The following is a 21,882-nucleotide window of genomic DNA, read 5'->3' as shown; positions in this document are numbered from 1 at the left end:
TCAACTTCTGTCCTTTCAGTTGCAAGAAGTCCTGCAAGGTAGCCTTCTACAGAATAAGTATCTCCTGTATTCATTCTGAATCTGCCACTATTTGATGTCCTTTAGTTATTTAACAAAAAATACAAGTGAGTAGATTAAGCATTTGTGCATCACATTCTCCAAACCAGTCTTGATTTTAAAAGCTTCTATTGCAAATAAGTGCACTTGACTCTTTTCCATACTGAAGTATCTTGCTTTGTTTAATCATTCTTCATAAAGAAACGTTTCCCTGCCTTTGAGCATCCCCACAAACTTTCCTCTTTACATAATTATGTTCATCCCCACTGTCAGTGTTACTTGTACCTGAATAAATTTGACAGCATTATAGTCATGTTCAGTAACACAAATCTTAACATTGTCCAGTAACTTCTTGTATAAGCATGTAGGAAATTCTCGTATTCAAGCAAAAAAAAAAAAAAAAAAAAAAAAAAGAGTTTATTTTAATTTTAAACTCTTTTATTATACATTCATGATTTTTTCCTATACCTTCTTATTTTATAAGGTGTTATCATCATATCATAGTCCAGAAATTTGTCAGTCTTGAGGATCACACCTGTTCTTCTAAATGCAAACTTATAAGAAAGGTCTACTGTTTTCATTTATTGTTTAGGGATGTTGTATGAGGTCTTTGGGTGAGGTCAGATGTGTTGTGTTTAGCAAAAGCAGCACTGCAGCTAGTCCTCAGTAGCATTTTTCAGCTTTTGTATGTACTTCATTACAATGTTCAAAGCAAAGACATAGTGAATAATCCTATGGAATGTTAATAAAAATCTGTTTTTGTCAACAGAAGCAACTTATATTCTAAATATAATTTCAATATAAGGAAATAGCAGGTGAGTCCTGAAATTGATCCTTTTTGAAAAGGAACTTTTTTTTTTTCCAAAAACCCTCTCACTTAGGATTTCCTTTCAACTACAGTGGGGTGCAGCTTTAACCTGATAGCTGAAAACATATATTAACTTCTGTCAAATCTTACCTGTTGTGCATCTTCCCATTTCTCTTTGTTTTCTTCATCTAAGAGATTACTTATGATTTGAAAGAAGTTCTGAAAAATCAATTAAATAAAAGAGTAAGTAAAATTATTTCAAAGATATGAGCTACCACATCCTTAATCTGACATTAAGGAAGCTTTTCTTTCTCTACTACAGATGCAGTTCTGCAGCCTATTTTTTGTAGGTGGAAGAGATGATGTAGCAAAATAATAGATTAGACTGATAGAGGACACATAGTTTATGGTAAATTTTAAATTTTTGCATATATAATCACAACCACTTTGTATGAAACAAAAACCCTTTTAAACTTGCTAAACTTATAAGTGTGATGTTCTATTTGCAAATTGCTGTCATTCCAGAAACTAGACAACTATAGATTTTGCAAAACATCCAAAGTACATTTGAGAAAGCACCAGTCTCGGGTCTTTAGTTTCTATTCAAAGTGAGAAAATGATCCTTAATGACCATACATAGGTCATTCCATGACATTTCACTGGCCAATACGGTTTCAAATCAGATGCTTCTTACTTTTATAGTCACACTTGCCTCTACCCTTCTAGGAATTTCAGCATAAAAGAAATAAGCAGTTTCTGTTTCTTTGACCTTAAGCTGTTAATTTCTTCTTCTGATTCTCCTATTCATTTAAGTATGAGGGGAAAAAAAATGGAAGGACAGTTAGATACAAATCATACATTTAAAAACCACTTTTCTCCATATGTTTGTGGAGAAACTTCCTTTCTAATTTTGTCTGCTCTCTCTAGCAATTTGTATTCCCAACTTTTTCATCTTTAAAAGCTAAGAATTTGTGCAGTCTGTTCTCATCTCTGTGTCACATTTTGTGCAAAATGTCAATTTTGTCTACAGTCTGCCAATTATAATTTATCCGTTCCTTCATAAAAGATACATGCAGTTTCCACTAACCTTAGCTAAAGAGTTCAATTAAGTTCCCTTCAATTTCTAAAAGTCTTTAACTGGATCACCACACATGTGACCCTGCTGGAACTCAGGCTACTGGTCATTATCTCACCTGCACTTACTTCTTAGCCATTTTGGGGTAAAAGCAAGACTTAAATAAAGTTTAAGTAAGAAGTAATTTTAACTCACTATTAATGAAAGCACAAAGGATTCAATTGCTTAATGACAACTCAGAAAGGAAAAACTTCTAACAGTCTATGGTGGGTATGCTTGAAAATACATTAATTTCAAAATTGAGATATCAGAAATTTTAGGTGTTTCACTACTATATAAGCAAAACATTTTAGGATGCCAAATTGAAGAAAACTTGTGAAAAATATTTTTCTACATAATAACATTATACCAGTGTAACCTGGTCCCAACACTAAGAACTTGACAAGCAAGAGGATCTATCTTTGCTTAACCATTAGGAAGCTAACTATAAAATTCACATGGATAAACATTTCTTTAACTTGACCAAATTTACTCTAGAGGTGACTGATATTTTGCTGAATTTGGACAAAATAATCCTGTTCATTAATGAGGCTACAACTCTTCTCTCAATGAGGTCACAAGCTTCAGTAACACAACAAACTTCATGAAAAGAAACAAAATGGCTCAGCAAGCTCCTGTAAAAATTGTAAGTAAGCATCTGGACAAGATGGGAATTAATGATAGGACATAAAAGAAAGATGTTTTCATGGTTTGGTCCAATTTGCAGCAATACTGAAGAATTTACAGTCAAGCTGAAAGTAAGAAGAGTAGATATAGTTACATGCTGCTACCCAGAATACATTTAACCCCTTTCAGACATTCCATAGCAAAATAAAGCACAAGGCAAGGAGTTCATTTGCCATTTGCTACGAAGGATCAGCTAGTTTAACCCAGCTGGCAAATCACAATTACATAAATGCAACTTCAGCAATGAAAAATGTACATCTTCACTGGTCCCCCAAGTAAAATAAACTATATTGGTCAAACAATGCCACTATCATGGCACTATAATCACATTTACTGAAGGGCATTGTAATTTTGGTGAAGACTTCTATTAGGTAGAGTTGGCCTTATGAAGATTTTGCCTGAAGGAAAATACTTTTCTAAACATGGTATTTCTCAACTCTTCCAGTACAATATTGTAGAAATGCAGTGGATGGAAATTTTAACTTTAATTTATTAGGACATCAGTAGCAGTCTAGCTGCAACAGCATGGAACTCAGTGTGGGATAAGTTATCATACTAGAGAGTCTTTTTTAAGGTAGTTTTGCAATACATTGCAGACATGGATTCCCCTGCAGTCTAATTGCAAAAGTATCCATATCTGTGTAATAAGATCTATCTTAAAGTTGCCTAGATTGCATGAAGAGCACTCAGGAGTTTAAAATGCTTCTTACAGATGATATATTACATGGGTTTGATAATAGTGTTATGTATTAGTTAAATTTTACATTTATTTCAGTTACAAAAAGCATAAAATTTGCCAGTAATTGACAGAAATATATGTGGTAAAGTTTATAAATAATGCTAGACTCAAGCACAAACAAAAGATGAGTAATAACTTACCTAATATATAATTTTGCACTTGCCAATAAATTCTAAATTAGGTATATGAACTTAGTAGTAATAATTTATTTCTTCTTGAGATTTTTTTCGTCTATTTCTAACCCTGGTTTGTACCATATTTATGGTAGCACTGGAGGGTGAGATGTGTACAGTTTTTCCAGTCAAAGTGATTTTTCAAAGCAATACCAGTGCTTTGTGAATTAAACAAGAGATGAGCAAATGGATTTGCTGCTTCAATAATGGATATGAGATGCACTTCAAAAACGTGACAGGGGAAGAAGGGTTAAAAAGTCTTTGGCCTACTTTGACTACTCTCTTGTTTATTGCATTAATCATGAAAGAAACAGCATTGCCCTTTAGTAAAATGATTGACAGGTGTGAAGACTAAATTTTAGAAGCATTATGGATGTGATCTGAGGGTATTACTGCAGTAAACACTGGACTTCCCTGCAGAATCAAGCTTCTTTACTGAACTGGTCACTATAGAAAATGTTGGGACAGCCAGAACCAAATCTTGAAGTCTTTTATTTTTGCCCAGGCTTTTTTGATGAATATGCCAGTTACAGCTGGGAATGGACAACTACATTCTCCTAATTTAATTTCCTTCCTTTCATTTTTTTCTTCTGTAATACAATGGCTGAAGTTCTCTGTTCCCATCCAAATTCTTTGACCCTGTCTGCAGGCATAAAGCTGTCATAAATCCTTTTATACAGCTAGAGAAGAATTCCTCCCTAGGAGGAATTAATGGATAGCCTTAAGTCACCTCCACTTTTGGACTTCAGCATAGTGAATGTGTGTGTGGGAGGGGGAAGGTGGAGGGGAAAAGTATTGGACAATCCTGTTAAATCCTGATTCACAGCAATGGTCCCTGTGGCTAATATAAAAGGGATTATATTTCTCTAACTTCTTTGGGGAGAAACCTTTCTTCCTGTTGGTTGCTGCATCAGGGGATTGCACAACTTGCTTCGCCATTCTGTCCTGAAATGCAGTTACTTTCCTGCCATTCCATCCTTACAAGGAAGTTCAAGCACTTTTAGACCACTTCTGGATAATATTCCAAAGTGTTGCCTTATTTTTGTTTATTTAAAATTTTTATTTTCCTTCTGGCAAAATCATTCTCACATAAGTACTTCCATCCCATAGCCCCAGTGTACCTACAGAGGATATTTTAAACAATTCCCATATTAAACTATAAACCTTGCTTGCAGGAGAATTGAATGACTCTTGTTTTGCAATAATTTCTGCTCCACTACTGATATTTTCAGTCACTGATGCAGGAAACCTTTTTTAACTTTGTCATAAAAGGTTATTTTTGTTCCTGACATTGCATGTGCAAGTATACATAGATATTGTTGCAAAAATGGTTAAAAGATGCAAAAGAAAAAGGAGTCATGTAATAAATAACGTGGCACTAATTATGCATACCTTAAAATTTTATTTTGCTTTTGGTATTGTCTGCCTAAACAAGTGGCATTTTCAATACAGCACATCAGACAGCAGCACCTTCATATTGGATAATTAGCTGGAAAACTTCAAATTTGACCTCATTTTTCTGTTCATTTTTTTATTTAGTCTCTGAATCACAACTCTTGCACTATTCATGAATATAATCATGGATATCATGGATATAAACCAAATATTGTAGGCATTTGAAGGACTATCTAAACTGATGAAATGTACAAGAAACAAATATATTCAGACATATATACTTTTCCAAGCATCAATTTCTAATTTGAGGGCTGTTTTTGTATGGATCTTAAAAAATACTGTTGCCCGTAATTCATCGTAACTGACTTTTCTGACATCACGCAAAATGATAAATTATGGCTTTTAGGGATTTTAAACCTCGCTCATGCTTTTCTGATAATTTTTTATAAAACTAAAATCCACCAACTAAGAAAATCTACTCTGTATTGAGTTAAAAAAATAAAATGTAATTAGAACACCACACAGACCTTCTACATAAAGGAGAATTTCCATGCAATTTTAACTTTTACCTTTTTGTCACTTTGACGATGAGCTAGGAAGTATGAAAGTATGTTCTAATGAAAAAAAAAAATAAATACTCCAGAGTATGGTAGAATATGACATATCTTTACATATGGAAAAATCCATGTTTCTCAGAAATTGGCAGTAAATTTTAAACTTTTGTTACTAAGCAGGTTTTAACTTTATATCATCAGAAGTCAGTAAAAGGAACCTTGATTAGTATATCCCCTGGGCCAAACGCATGCTTTATTCTGATTTAACTTACTTTGCTGAATACTGTGCTTTTTATTAATTTTACCTTAGCTTGATGTTTGGTTTGGGTTTTTTTGGGTTTTTTTTTGTCCTTATTTTTTCCTGACTTGGAGTTTGAATATCTTTTTTAACTGGGATTAAAGAACTCTGTATTTAGGCATGCAAATACTGAAATACAGTTATTTTTCTTTGGTCTGAGAAATCCTTCAGAATATTGCTTACTGATTTTTGCATTTTTGAATTTCTTCATTTATAAATTAATAATTAAAATTCTTAAACCAGTATTTAATATCATTGTTAAATTCTGCCAGAATACTATTAGAATTTTAGAAACAGCTCTACATTGCAGAATTAAGCAAAACTTTTGGCACTATCATCAGTGGGAAAAGAATCAAATTGTCTCTAATGCATGTAAACTGCAAATGACCTGACCTGCTAGGCCCATCAAAATCATTTTTATCAAGCACTGGTTGTAACAAAGACATTGTAGTGTCTGTGACCACAAAGAAATCACAGGCTATCACACTGTTGATTACATGAAAAATTTTCAGTGAAAAACATCCTGCTTAACAGTAAAACTATTAATGACTAGATACTGAATCTCATTCAAAAAAAATGGATTGTTCAGCAAACATATTAAAAAAAAAAAATCACTTGGCTACTGGCCAACACAAGAAATGTTGGTTTTACTGTGGAAGTGGATTGTTCTTTGTGCATATGAAAACTAGAAAAGTGAAAATATAGTAGCAAGTGTTGAAAACTTAACTGTGAAAACATGCCTTCTCCAAGATACCTCCCTTCATCTGCATGCATCTATACCAATTGTATTTAAAATTGATGCTTACCTTTACACAAATATGTATACATGACCTGCATTAATAACTTCATTAGTAATTTATGAATGACCATTAAGCTCTCTTTTTCATAAATATTATACACATCTGCCTTCTTAGTATTCTATTTTAGTAATCTACAGTCTTTGAAAAGTGTCTACAATTTCCAGATATAAGATGAAATCAATATCCTTATCTAGAAGTCCTGAGTAAAATTTATTTCAACAGACACTATGCAATATGTTGTGCAGCCCATTATGTATAAATAACTACAGTGGTTTTAGCTCTGGCAGCATTTTATTTGTCCTCTTGCACAAGAAGTGTTAATCTAACATGTGAAACAGAAAATGTATATCAAATGCACTATCCATCACTCCTGTGCACTTTTAATGAGCTTTATTTGTCTGAAATGAAGAAGCAATGCCAGAATTACATAATCTTGTGGATAGACTTTGAACTGAAATGAACCAGTTTCAAACTGAAATGAACTGGAACAAAGAACACTAGCAAAATGCTTAGTGCCAAAAAATACCAACACCTCCTATCAACCAGACCAAACCTTGAAAGAAAAAGATACTGAAATGTTACAAAAGAAAGTATTTTACATTTTTACAGCTGCATTGGTTTGGATATTTATCTTGCTAAATGTAGCTGAGTCTTCTTCCTATTTTACACTTGGATCTCAGTTTTATATGAAGAATGCTTATGTCTATTATGTGGAAGACTTTCTTTCCTCAGTGGGCAAGACAGTTGCCATGCAGTATACTGAAATATACAGACATAAACTCCATCCACTGAAACATTACCTTTACAGTGTTTCTCTTACCTGCACCCCATCAGACGCAGGGATGTAACTTGCTCTTTTAAATGTGTCTGTAACATTTCTGAGAATTTCCACAGAAATTAAAAGGTCCCCAGCATAAAAATTTTTCCTCTGCGTTAAATCCAATAGTGTCTTGGTTACTTGGGACATGCCATCACCAGCCAGCATCCTCTGACCCTTGGCAAGATGCTCTTTAATCTGTACAAAAAAAAAAAAAAACAACAAAAAAACCCCTATCATCAGAACCTACTTTCCTGAGAAAAACGTATGGTAAATTCTAAAAACAGCCAAAATATTAAGTGTTAAAACTAGAAAAAAAATGTCCTGTTAAAGATAAGACAAAATAGCAATCTACAGTGATAGAAATATTATTTTTATCAGAGCATCTTCGATTTTATACTGAAAGCTTCTGAATTTCTTGTGTTTCACACATTTGCTTCTTGGAACTCCATGGGTTGGACTGCAGCTTTAATTTGTTGACATGATGCAGCAAGGAAATGCCCTTCCTCAGAGGAACATCTGTACAACCACAGCTACCCCTCATTTAACAACTAAGACCTCTGAAAGGAATAAATGCTAAGGCAGTATTTGCTATAATCTGATTTATTATAGGAGATTAGACCTTTCACCTCTGCCAGCCCAGCTTGGGTAGTCAATCCAAGAGAGGTGTTTTAGTTGGATGCTGGTTTTGGTGCTCTTTTCTGTAGCATGAACACAAAGGTGTTAACTTGGAACAATCCTGTTTGCTTTTTCCATGAAATGCAAATTAAATTATGAATCGCTCCTAGGTGCCAGGACAGCTCTTATCTGCCAAAAGAGCATACTTTAGCAGTAGGTTTCCCAGCAGATGTGTTCAGGGCCAGTGATCCATAACAAATATGCTAGAAGTACCCTCCTGGTAAGAACCTTAACTTGTGTTTAATTCTCAAAGCTGATTCAGCATCCCAGGAAGAGTATATATGTGCATAGAGTATCACAAACACAGGACAAAGCCAGACAAGGCTAAAGGAAAGAGGAAATGGGTTAAACAACCTATTTTTAAATATACATAATAATTTATGCATAAAAGTGCAAGTTCTTCTGAAGTGAAAACTAAAATATCATAGAATCATAAAATATCCTGAGTTTTAAGGGTTTTCTATAGAACAGATACCCAAGACAAACCTTGCTCTAAGCAGGAGGGCTGGAAATACTATGCACTGGCAACAAAAATGTTGTCACAGTCTTTAAAAATGTACCTCCAATTGCTTTTTAATTTGCCTTATTACTGACATATAGTGGAAAAATTACTAATGTAACACAGTTGAACTAGATGACATTGAAAGTCTCTTCCAGCCTTGATGATTCTGTGATAATAGGGTGGTGATGTAGAAGGAAGAGTGTAAAGACACCTTTTGCCACTTCCAGATCTCCCCAGACACTGTGTCAATATGCAGGCCTTCATTATATTAAACAACACATAAGGATAGACTACATAATAAAATTGTTCAAAAAGGTTCAAAATAACTCCCACGAGAGGAGTTTTAAAAATGCAATCAGCCTCTGATATACAAATTCTAAGGAGCACGGGGTGTTTTTCATAGTGTTGGTTCATATTTTGGTTACACTCTCAACCTGCCACCAGAAAAATAGATATAGATATAGATATAATGTAACACAGCACTGGGCAAAGTGGCTGCGTGAGGCTTCCTCCATGGCCTTAAATGATCTTCAAGAGCAGCTGGGGATTGTTATGGACCACAAGTGCCTTGACAAAACCCTAGAAATACTTAAGACTTGGGAGAATATCTGCCTGCTGCATCATGGAGAGGGAGAATCTATTCTATGCCATGAGTACAGAGGTACAAGCATAATGGTATTATTAATATTTTGAAAAACGATCAGTGAAAACAAAGACCATTAATTTGTTTGTTTGGTTGCATTTTGTAAACAAATATTTCAGCAGAAATACTTCCTTTAGTCTTCAGAATACTGCAATACATAATCAGGTTAGAAGCTTGCTTTTAGAAATAGTTTTGTGCAGTTTCTATTCCCTTTAGAAGGAGATTTTGAACATAATTGTGTAGGAAAATAATAGTGAAGAAAAAGTGTGAGAATGGAAGGAAATTAACTTCAGTAAATTCAGGAATCTGAAACTGTACACATAACATTATGAACTACTTTAGTGGGAACAAGTAAAAGCAAACACAAACTTGATTTGTGCATTTTTGCTGAGAAAATTTTCTCGTGAAATGTTGCCATTTGTCTCATCTGCTCACACATTGTGTCTCAGTAGCAAGTGAAAAGAGCACCAGCCAGCACAGTAACACTAAAGAGTAGAAGTTTTACTGTAACTCATCCACCTGTTCCTTACACCAGAACATATTTCCAGATTTTGAAGATTAACAATACTGAGTGTACCTCTAGTCAAGCCCAAAAGACATACAACATAAAAGACTGTCCATATAGCTGAACTCCCAAATTTAGCGTGTGCCTCAGAATGTACTGTGAGAAAGGCATCACACAACTTGAAGGCAGGGATTAAGAGAGAAAAAAGATGTTCTTTTATCAGTAATAACAGCAATTGATCAGTCCTCATAAAAACTCTGCTGTGCTGTTATGAGTGTATAAACACTGGTAGGAAGGCTTTTGAACTATTCAGCGAGTCATTTTATAGTGCATTATTTTGCTTCCTTTTTCCTTCATCTGTATGTTCACCTCCCATTTGTTTTTTCCATGCTCTTGCAAGATTTGAAATTCACATTTTAAAGATGGCAGGGGCCGAGCTGTGGATGGTTTTGGGACATACAAAGCCTGCAGAAGTCTTGGCCTCAGCTGCTTTTGGAATGCAAATAATAAACTGGAATGCTCCTACTTTTGACTAGTTTTTATACTTTCAAACAAGAAAAGCTTTGGGTTTTTTTTCAGAACTCTAACAGCAGAAGAGGGAGCTGTACTATGGCCTTTAGTGCTTTCAGGAAGACATTTTGGTTGCTCTTTGGACACAGTGACAAAGGTCTAGCAAGTGCCTACAATGTCACAGGACTAAGTTGTTACACCTGCTTCAAAAGTAGCCAGGGTCCTACCTGATGCAGATGGTTCAAAGTATCTCAGAATTTGCCAGCTTTTAAAAACTACAGCTCAGATTGGAACTCTTTTCTTGTTAAATTACATACCCAGAAAACTCAATTTCCCAGCCCAAGGATCCTTTCTCCCTCATACACACCACTCATACACAGTCCCAAGAGCACCTTTCTTTTCATCCTCTCAAGCTCCAACATGGAAGTTCCTTTCCCCAGTCCTTAGCTACCTCTCCAAGCCCACACTGCCTTAAGTTAGACTAGCAGCATATCCTTAGAAACAGCACAACAAAACAGAAGGTTGCAATGTACTTAGCTAAAAAAAACAGTGGTGAAAATTAGAGTTAATTAAGAGAATTTTTTTCTAAGACCAGCAAGCAATGTGCAGGGAGAAACTAATGGCCTTTTTACTATCTGTTTATTATATAATGTATTTTCTTGATGTAAGAGAGCTTACAGCTCCCAAATACAACTTTAAAATCACAGGCTGTTCACTTAGTTGACGTAAACTGGCACAATACCATTAAAGCCACTGAAGATGTTCAGATTAGTATAAATTGAAGGTAGTGAATTATTGCACAGCTATCACAATGATCTTTCTGCATGAAAATACAAAATATTCTTATCAGTAGTTAGTATAACATCTTTCTCACCGTACTGCTTCTTTTCTGTGCTATGGTCACTGTGATATTATGCACTGCCCAAGAAAGCTATTTTGGTCACCACTCTAGGTCCTTGTAATTCTCTGTGTGAAGGTCATTTTTTAGTGGTCTTACAGGCAGGCTCATTAAAAATAAAGTTTATGAGCCGAGAGATAGTGAAATGAAGCAGCTGTTAAACTGACACTTCAGTTGTCAGCCCAGCCTTTATCTGCCTACACTATATGGCTGCATACTTGAAAAAATTACTGAAATGTTTAACTGGACTTTGACTCAGGGTCCAACTGCCTTTGTCCCCCGATTTATCAGAAAGTATGATATAATAAAAATGCCTCTTTACAAAGTCAGATCTCCTAGGCTGCCGGCATTGGGGTACAATTTATTACTGCACAGTAATTACTTCAAACGCAACAGATAGATGTGGTTTAAAAGGACAGAAAACAATGAACCCTCAAGAAACCTATGAAAGATTGAAAAGAATTATTAATTTGAAGAGTAGCTACACCATCGACCATTTTTCATTATTATTTAAGATTATGTTGGATTCATGGCCAGGTATTACTAATGATGTAATAAATACATTTTATGGTCAGGGAGACTATAAGAACCCAAATTAGCAAGCCTTACATAGAAGTGTGGAAAGATCATTTGAAATAAAAATACAACCTGAAATTGATCATAATCTGCAAACCACTCTGCCTTTTTTTTTTAACTTCAGAACTCAAGACAAATATTTTGCAAAATATAGTGCTCTTTAGCTGTAGAAATTGTAAGAATATTCACACCTCACCTGTAATGTGATGTCATTGTGAGAAAGTTATTCATATTTGACAAAATCTTCATTACAGGCTGTTTTTTTCTGATAATCAATAGACAGTCCTTTAACTGTTTTGGCACAGAACTTTATTTCCCCTCTATATAATAAATTATTAATAACTGATTTGTCTATTTTCAGGCTGTTTCAGTGTTTGAGTGTATAATTTCATCCATCTTTTAAAAGAAACAGAGTAAGGTCTAAAGATAGGGCTATGCATGTTCAGGTATGCATTCAAATATTTATAACCTAATGTCATGCAAGAGATGTTTTCTATATATTCAGTATTTTATGAAGGAAGTGCCTTAAGCAATACAAAGCAATTTTCTACTTTGTCATCAGTGAAATTAGTAGTCTCGAATTCAATCACGGTAACACACTATTAAATAAACATTTTATGCAAAGAAGAAGGCAATCATATATTCCCTTTGTGTATAGGAGAAAAGGGAAAAAGTAATTTGTATACATTTTGTCAAGGAAGATTAAGGATATAAATTACGGGAAACTTTACAGCTGTAAAGGAAAGTACAGACTATGAAGACTTCCGTACTGGAGTACTTAATAACAACCAAGAAAAATTAAAAGCTGGAATAACACAAAAGCTGGAATAAAACAAAAGCTGGAATAAGTATAGCTGATTCTTACAGCACACAGCCTTGGGCTGGATGATCTCATGAATTTCCTTTCAGTTCTGTAATTCTGTAACACATCCCTGCAAATGTTCTGAAACCCCAACTAAAGCCTCCTATAATTTACCCCAACCAGAAAAGTCAATGTTTAAGGAGTGCCCTGAAATTGAACTCTAACCAACCTGCATTTATACAATCATGGTGTACACAGAATCTTTGCTGCTTTAGACATTTATCTCAGGCAAACTGAAAAATCTGCACAAATGAAATTGCATGTGCTCTTCCATATCAGGTTTATAGAATAATCTTTGAAAAAAAAATTAGTATGTGTGGAAGTCAAAAATATTTTTAGAAAGAATGTAAACAGGTCAGAGGAATGCTTCGCTCTTTCTATACCTTTTTTCTCTGCGCTCTTTTACAAGAAGACTCCCGCTATGTTGTTCATGAGATTTTTTTTTACCACTTTAGCCCATTACATGATTCCTTTTTTAAATCAACATCATCATCATCATCATCATCATCATCATCATCAGTATTTTCAATTCTAATCCTTGAGCTATAGCCACTAAATAGGTAACATAGAGAAAATAATTACACATTTTCAGTATTTTGATTTGTGCATGGATCCAACAAAACATTTTAACGGATATTTTGAATAGATAAGACTGCTCCCTGTAGAGTAACAAATGAGCCTTGGTATTAGGAATGAATAATCATTGAATAGATCACTCTTTTTTTTCTTATTTTTGTGTTTGTTGAGTAGGGCTTCCATTATTAATTTATTAAGTACTGCTCTTAAATGTTCCAATTATCTGTGATTAAATCCTGCTCACGTTGGCATGTTGTGTGAGAGATGTTGTTATTATTGTTGCTTCTGTTTTTAACCAGAGGGCATGTCTTCAAGATTTGTGTTATCTGTGTATAATGCAACATGACAAGAGCAAGAGTTGAGAGGAAAAAGAGAATGACGACTCCGAAAGGGTTGTTTTCCTTTTATGACAGACATAACATTGCTTGGGGTAAAGTCTCCTGGTCCTCCATAGTGACTGAATGGCTGAGATTACAGGTCACAAAGAGATGTACTACAAATGAGTCGTCTTTCATTATTTATTCAACATGGTTATCCTTGTAAATATATGTCCCTAAACCACATAATGCTTCTGATAAATGCTTCAACTGAAATGCTTATTTGATTTTTACCGATTTCTATACTTATTTAATTTTGCTTCTATACAGTCATTTCCATGACAATCACCTTTATTTGCAGGACAAACCAATAAGATTTTTTAAAGGAAATTAGCATTATTTGGGAGCCCTAATTTCTGCATGTGAGTGCTGCATAAAGTAACAGGCAAGAGAAAAATCCTTTGACCTTCATATACTTAATAAACTATGGTGAGCGAATGCAGCAAATGAAGTAGTGGAAGAAAGGAAGGGAATGATTGTACGTGTAAGATGCTGTGAGCATTTCTTTTTATCCTGTTGCCAAGCCAAAATCTTGCAATCATATTTGCAGCTAGTGCCACATTCAGTTGGTGTGAAGGTTCCAGCAGTTCTGGTAGACTTTAAGGGAAAATTAGATTGAATTTTTCTTTATAGAGCTCTTAAATGGTTTTCTATTGTTTTACCTCTGGCCACATCCCAGTGAAATTCATCTGTGCCTGCAGTGTTGGTTGGTTGGGAGTATCAGTGTGATCAGGGAATACTCAGATGCTCACTACTGCAGAAGACACAGCAGCAGCAGCAAACACAGGACCACATTTCATTTAACACACATATTAATCTTTGGTAAATGTGTGTGTTCCAGACATGGAAAAATAATTATGGACCCTGAAATGATAGTGGGGACTTTTCTTTGAATTTAACAAGTAAGATTGATTGGTTGGCTATTAAAAAACAGATATTCAAAAACAGAAAGGAAGAAAAGGAACTCTCCAGGTTGAATTAAGTTGATGTGCTTGTGCAGAAAAGCAGACCAATGTTTTCTCCAACTGTATACCATCTCTAAGATTGAAGTGCATGTATATGTTGGAAGGATCATAGAATTATTTATTATTTAGTATTATTTAGTTTGTAAAGGATCTTTAATATCATCGAGTCCAACTGTTATCTCCTCACTGCCAAATCTACCACTAAACCATGTCCCCAAGTGCCACATCTACATGTCTTTTAAATACCTCCAGGGTTTGGAGCTTGACAATCTTTTGCAGAAAGAACTTTTCCTAAGATCTAATCTAAAGCTTCCCTGGTGCAACTTGAGGTAATTTCTTCTTATGCTGTCACTTGTCACCTGGAAGAAGAGACCTCCTTTCAGGTAGCTGCAGAGTGGCCTCACCATCAAGTCAACAGTGATACCAAAGACATTCACTGTTTTCCCCTAAAGTTTTAATCTTCCCCTGTGTAGAATGGGAAAATGTTAGTGAGGCAGGATAAAACTGTTGCCTGTCACAACCTCTTGATCAGTTGCACTCTGATGAGAGAAAAGTCTGTCATGCTTCAGACAAGACAACGGAAGTGACAAAACAGAGCTGCGGATTCTGGCCTTACAAGGGAATCAAGGAAAGGAAAGCAGATGATTTACTGACACCCTTGCCTATTAAAAGCTGTGAAGGTGAAGAGGAATAGCTGGCATATATCAATATAAGTATAGACTGAGGAAGAACAAAAATGTTGTTTTTGAGGCATCTGCATTCAAGTCTATAAAACTAAGCCTGGCTGCTTTGCTCTGCAGCTATATAAAAAGAAATGAAGCACTAAACTAGCCAAAAAAAAAAAAAAAAGAGCAGTAAATTTTTTAGGAGGAAGCCTTTCATTCCCCAGAGTATAGCAGTCATTTCAGTGTGGAGTACATGGACAGGCTGATATGCTGCCCTTCTAATATAATTTGGAAAAACAAAATAATCTCTAATGAGCTGCAACTGAGTAAATCATTATTCACCTCAAAGCTCTTTTTATCAAATTATATTTTAGCCAAGCACTTGCAAAACTTTGAATAACACTGCTGTGGAAAAAGTTGAAATAAAATTATAGTATGAGCAGAAGCAGCAGAAATGCATTTTCTATGGCTGTAATATTAATTCGGTATGTAAAGATTCACCTGCATAAGTTCCCATTCTCCTTTGTAAGTGCTAATATTTTGACATCTATGTGATAATTCATATGTAGATTTTTCCTTCCTAACTCTCAAGAGTTAAGAGATATTTTAGTTTTCCAACTTTCTGATAAAAACCAGCCCATTTTGCATGAATTCATGTTTTACTAAGCGTTATTTCACTAGAAGTGGCATTATGTTCTGGGAACCCCAACACAAGAAGGGTATAGACCTGTTGGAGTGAGTCCAGAGAAGGGCTATGGAGAAGATCAGAGAGATGGAGCACCACTCCTATAAGGAACGGCTGACAGAACTGGGATTATTCAGAAGGCTCTAGAAAGATCTTATAATAACCTTCCAGTACCTTTTTACAAGAACATGTAGTGACAGGACAAGGAGGAATGGCTTCAAACTGAAAGAGGGTCGACTAAGATTAGATATTAGGGAGAAATTGTTTACTGTGAATGTGGTGAGGCACTGGAACAAGTTGCCTGGAGAAGTTGTGGATTCCCTATCCCTGGAGGTGTTCAAGGCCAGGTTGGATGGGGCTTTGAGAGACCTGATCTTCTGAAATGTGACCTGCCTATTGCAGGGGGAATGGAACTAGATGTTTTTGAAGATTCTTTTCAACCCAAACCACTTTATGATTTTATTAAATTATGGCCTTATTTTTATCACAGTAACTAAATTTGGAATTCCATCATCCAGGCTAGAAAACTGTGCTGCACAGGTTTATAAAATGGTCTGTATTAGTAGAGATTTTCTGATACTGCTGGAGATGTCTTTCAGAAACGAAGTTTCTTGATAACAGGTTTTAGTCTTCATCATTATTTATGAGTGTAGTTCAAATCTATTCCAAACCAGAGCATCCAAAAGACATGTAGAGGAAAACTCAGTTTAGGCAAAGGGCTATTCCAGTGTGTGGTAAGACAATAATACATTACTAATACTTTTTTAAGCCTATCCCATAAAATGTTATCCTTTTTTTTTTTAATTCAATAAATCCTACTGCTTTGTATGAATGCATAACAGAGCAGAAAACAGAAATAATCTATGCATTCAAGCATTCAAGTATTTCCTCAATTTTCACAAAATAAATTTCTAATGCTTCATGGTAAGATTTTATGCATTAATGGTTTTCATTAAAAATTGTCAGAGAAGCTTCAATATTCAATTCCCAAAAAACTCATAAAATGTGAAAACTCATTGCTCTTCCACACCTAACTATTTTAATCTCATTTTTATTTTTATTTTTTCATTAGTCCCCATTCAAGCCTTTTCTTTCCTGGTCTTTAGATTTTGGACAGCTGGGAATGAGGTGAGTGGTTCCTTATTCCAGTTTGTTTAGATTAGTTTTGTTTTGTTTATTTTGCTGCATATTTTTTAATTTAGGTGGCTATTATCCATAGAATGTATTAAGAATAGATGAAGAATTCTTAATGATTCTTGGAAGAATGATAACGTAGGATGTTCCCAATTCTGAGGTCTTGCTTCTTAGTCTAATTGCTTGTACCATACCAAATTCAATAGGCTTCAAGAACATATGAAAGCAAAATGCACTCTTATTTGAGGCATTTCATCCTTTATTTTTTTCTTGGATACCAGCTGAAGTAGGCCTGTGGAGTCCTTCCTGACCACTGATTCTATTCTTGGACCTTCGGTCACTCATAATCACAGTAGAAATAAATTTCTAAGCCTCAGGAAAGATTTTATCCTGTTTATGCAAATAAAGTAAAAAAAACAACCACAAACCACAAAAAAAAACCCTCAAACCACAGCTCAGAAGACACTAGTCCAGACTAGGCAAATACTGGGTAAAACAAACAATTCTATGTAAAATAATTAGGCACATAATTTTCTGCTTCCAGATCAAAAGAAGATAATTAGCAATGAGGAACATACTTCATAATATTATACAGACCAAGTTTTGGTCATTAGATCATCATCTAATCTGCCTTTCTACATATAACAGTCCATTAAGCTTAGCAACAGATACACTTTAAAGAGATTAAAATACTTTACTTAGACCAAAGTAGTTCAGTTTTCATATATATGCCAAGGGTAGAAAGAAAGAACAGGCTTCAGCAAGGCCATAACTTCTCCTTTATCAGTAACTGATCTGGTAAAAGGGTCTGAAAACCCAAGTTATGCCTGTACTACAGAAGGGGAAAATCCTCCAGATTCTGCGAATTTAATATAGAATTAAAGAAAGGAAGGAGATTCTTCACTATTAACAAAACTCTGGTGATCAGTATATGACTAAGAACTTTCCAGAAGGAACTGAGGAAAGGATATCCTCTGCCACTAGAGTTTATTAAACTTTATGACTTTACTTCATCTCCATCCACAATAAAAAGACACTCAGAAGACTTTCTTGTAATCTCATCTTTCTCAAGAATACATGTAACAAATTGCAGGTGATTGGGAAAATATTCTTCTCAGCTGCAATGACTGGTAACAGACTCAAGACACCATGCTTGACTAAGAACATTTTCTTAATGCAAAGCTGCAGACACTGCAAACACATTAGGAAAATTCAAGAAAACTAGAACAAAATCCGGTATATGATTTGCGATGTTTCTTTTTCTGCTCACCAAGTTATTGCTTGATCCTCTAGGTTATGACTCCAGGAGGCAAAGTACACCTACTTATCACTCTGAATTTTCCACTTATAGTGCTTTAGGAGGAATAATCCTAATTAGGTTCTTTAAATATTATTATAAGAGCTAAGCAAATAATTTCCTAAAGGTTTATTTCATGGATTTGGGCATTTTTGTCCCTTAATATGTTCAGCAAATAATGTTACTTATTAGCCAACCAGCTGTATAAGCTGGTCAAACATTATTTGTTGAAATCATTTGATGATTGATTTATACCAAATGTAAGATACATTGTTCATGACTAATTGGTTCTGTTATTCAAAGAGATCTAATTATCATCCCTAGCTTTAAAAGAAACCTGTACTCCACAGTGCACAAGGTAAAATAAATGAACAGAAGTGCAGGCTGTACACTTGTAGCACAACTGACATGCATAATTCCCTTAACTGCTTTTCCTCAAACTCCTATCATGTAGGAGACACGGTGCCTTTTGAAAGACATAAACACGAGTGTTGATCTCCTCAAGTCAAACCATCCCCCTCTACTATTTCATCATGTTCAAGTGCATAGCCTCCTTAGAGGCCCTGTGGTTGTTATATTTTTACTATGCCAGGAATTTCTGAGTTGTCCCATGGAGTTGTAGGAACATTAAGAAGGAAGAGTGGCTAGTCACTAATTCAGATGCCTTGAGATAAATTTCGGCCAAAGCGGTCTCAGTTCTCCATCAACAAAAAGTGGAGATATAGTACAGACTCATCTCAAAAATATATTGGGGAGATAATATTAAGACTGGGAATTATTCTGAAACTGTTGCAATAGAACATTAAGTGTAATATTGAAATATGTATCAAAAAGTGGTCCAGAACTCCAGACAATGCGATTCAACCCAGTTTTCCTCTGAGGTGCCATAGCCTACACCTGAAGTGACAGGGAATGCAGTAGAGGCAGTAAGTCTGCCTTGGCACATTCTGTACGTGATTGGAAAAAGCCATCTTATTCATGGTGCCGGGGATTATGAGCAAAGTATATTATCTTCAGTATTATGGGTGTATTTTTAGCTTTAATGACTCTCCATCTTTACAAAGAGACCTTCAAATGGATTTTTAAGATTAAAATATGGTGCCATTCTAGCATGATTTACAGAGCTACCATGTTGGTCTCAGTACCAGTCTTGAGTCAAGCTGAAGAACACACAGAACTAGCTATGTTTCAGCTTCTTTAATACTGCTTATTAAGGGTTTAAATTTGTACCATGTCAATTCCAGATGAGTAATAGAGAAAACTGCAAAAATAGAAGTAGCTTCGTCATGAGGCTGTGAATCTACAGTAGTTACATACAGTAAGGAACCAGTCTTCAGGGGTCAATCACCTGTGGTTATGTGGTAAAATTCTACACTATATATAGCAAAGAATTGTGGTTTCCTCACATTAAATTCTCTATCCCTCCTCTTTCCCAGAAAATCATGCTTTTATTGCCTACTGACAATGGCCTCTCTGCTATGCTATCCTCTAAAGAATATATGCTATACCTCTAAAGAATGGTAGGCATTTTTTAGGAAAGTGCTCACTGGTGTGGTCTGAAATGGTCAGGAAGCATGCTAACACATACACGGTCAAACAGTGCAGATGACTACAAGGATGGCTTTTAAGCTTTTTTACTAATATAACTATAAGCTTCTAGTTCAGCACCTGTGGAGCCAGGTTAGCAGGGTCTATGGCCAAGGAAATCTTCCCTGGCTCCCATCATACTGAACACTTTTCTTTAGATAATATTTTCTTAGTTACAGCATCATGTGAATTCTACTACATGATTTCTGGTTCTAGATCATATGCAGCTTGTTTGGAGGACAAAAAGACAGGAACTTGTCTGTATTATATGCTTTAGTACATTAAATATTGTATTTAAGTATATCAACTGCTTTATATCAACTTCAGAAACATAATTTTTTTAAGAGTGTGTATTTAATTTTTTATATATATTTCAGATAATACATAAAAGGGATTCAGCTCAGATTTTATGGGAATATTCAGACAACTGAGTGCTACCCCCCTCTATTCCTGGCCTGAGTTAGTAAAATAACTTTATTGGTAAGTTAAGTACTCTGAGACAACTCATAAATGCTTTCATAAGCACACATATTTATTATAGCAACACCGTCTGTCAGCAGCTTCTTTATAAAGCCCTATTTTCAGGGATTTATGGAACTGACATATGCATCGTGGGGGGACAAGCCTACATTTGCAGGGCGATGACCTTATAGGTCTTTATCTCTATTTTCTCTGATTCTTTAAATATGCTGCGTTGTTCACTTTGAGAAGCAAAAAGATGTAAGATAGACCAATTTTCTTTGTGAACAGCCCCCAAGCATAAAAGAAGTCCACTTTTCTTCTTTTTTGTATGCACATGAGATAGACTTAAATTTTGTGCAGCAAAAAGATATGTTTAGATGCTTGTGTAATTTTAAAGAAGCACTACCTATTTTAAAATGTTATTTGGCAGAAAGAATATTTAACAGTATAATTTATTCATAAATAATATTTTCAAAAAGGAGGAAAAAAAAAAAGGTAAATCTGTTCTAGGTTAGAAATGTCTTTTATTGTTCAAGAAGTCAGACTTGTGGCTCTTGAAAAATTACCAGCCCCTACCAAAGCCAGGTAAGCCAAACCACTGAATAGCATGAAACAGCATTTTGCATAGTTGAGTTGCAAACTAGCACAGACATAACAAATGAAATTGTTGCAACAGAATAAAATACCAAAATTATTAAATGCAAAAATATTACAGCCAATTTAATGTGTTTTTTGAGCACGAACACTAAAGGGAGAGATGAACATGCAGGCAGCTGTGTAAAATAGAAGCTACTGTGCAGTGGGGAAAATTCCTTTGACAATCTATTCTGTTGCATTTTAAAAATAATTCTTACTTTGGCCTACCCTGAAACTGAATCCTGGGCCTCAAATAAATTTGGTCTAACTGAAAAGAAATGCATCTCAAAAGAATTAATCAAAATCTCCTCTAAGCAGCAATGCAGATTTGAGGAATGGCAGCCAGGCTACTGCTTTTCAAGCCACCAAAGAATTTTAAACACGTTACAGAAGTGTTGCACTTAGTTGAGAAGCTGGGAAGTTATGAAGCACAAGGCTGTGTTAGTGTGCCTCTGCTGAATGACAAATAGGGCAGTGGCCTTTGGAAAAGGATGCAGAGTAATAAGAATGTCAGTAGAATATATCATGCAGGGAAAACCCATTGTCCATGAGAATCTTCAAAGGCTCATTTCCCACTACAGTATTAACCTGGCTGAATGCTTCAGCTAGGGACATAGAGGGTAACTAATATACCTAACATATACCACGGTAACATATTTATAAAGCAATACACATAATGCATTACATCTATTCATATAAATATGTTTAGGCAGTACATAATTATATAATGCCTATGCTATGCAAAAGAAACTTCTTTTTAGGCTTTTTGAAAAAAACCCACATAGTATTTCTTCATCTAGAGTCACTTTACCTTTTCCAAGACACTGCAATAGATTTACCCTGTAATCATTTCCTATTGTTGCATTCAAAGGTGAAGTTCTA

The 21,882-nt window shown here is 35.0% G+C and overlaps 1 protein-coding gene across 1 annotated transcript in view; it reads right to left on the bottom strand.

Annotated features, from left to right (window-relative positions):
- Positions 1 to 21,882, bottom strand: part of ADGRB3 (adhesion G protein-coupled receptor B3) — a 439,895-nt gene that overhangs the window by 217,994 nt on the left and 200,019 nt on the right. The window contains exons 9-10 of the mRNA XM_062489771.1: positions 7,446 to 7,640; positions 1,016 to 1,084 (exon numbers count right to left, since the gene is read on the bottom strand). Coding sequence (XP_062345755.1) covers positions 1,016 to 1,084; positions 7,446 to 7,640 — 264 coding nt within the window. The remainder of the gene's footprint in view (positions 1 to 1,015; positions 1,085 to 7,445; positions 7,641 to 21,882) is intronic.

The sequence above is a fragment of the Cinclus cinclus genome, chromosome 3, assembly GCF_963662255.1.
Source record: "Cinclus cinclus chromosome 3, bCinCin1.1, whole genome shotgun sequence".
NCBI lineage: Eukaryota > Metazoa > Chordata > Aves > Passeriformes > Cinclidae > Cinclus > Cinclus cinclus.
Note: the sequence above shows the minus strand (reverse complement) of the source record. Positions and strands in the feature narration are given on the sequence as shown.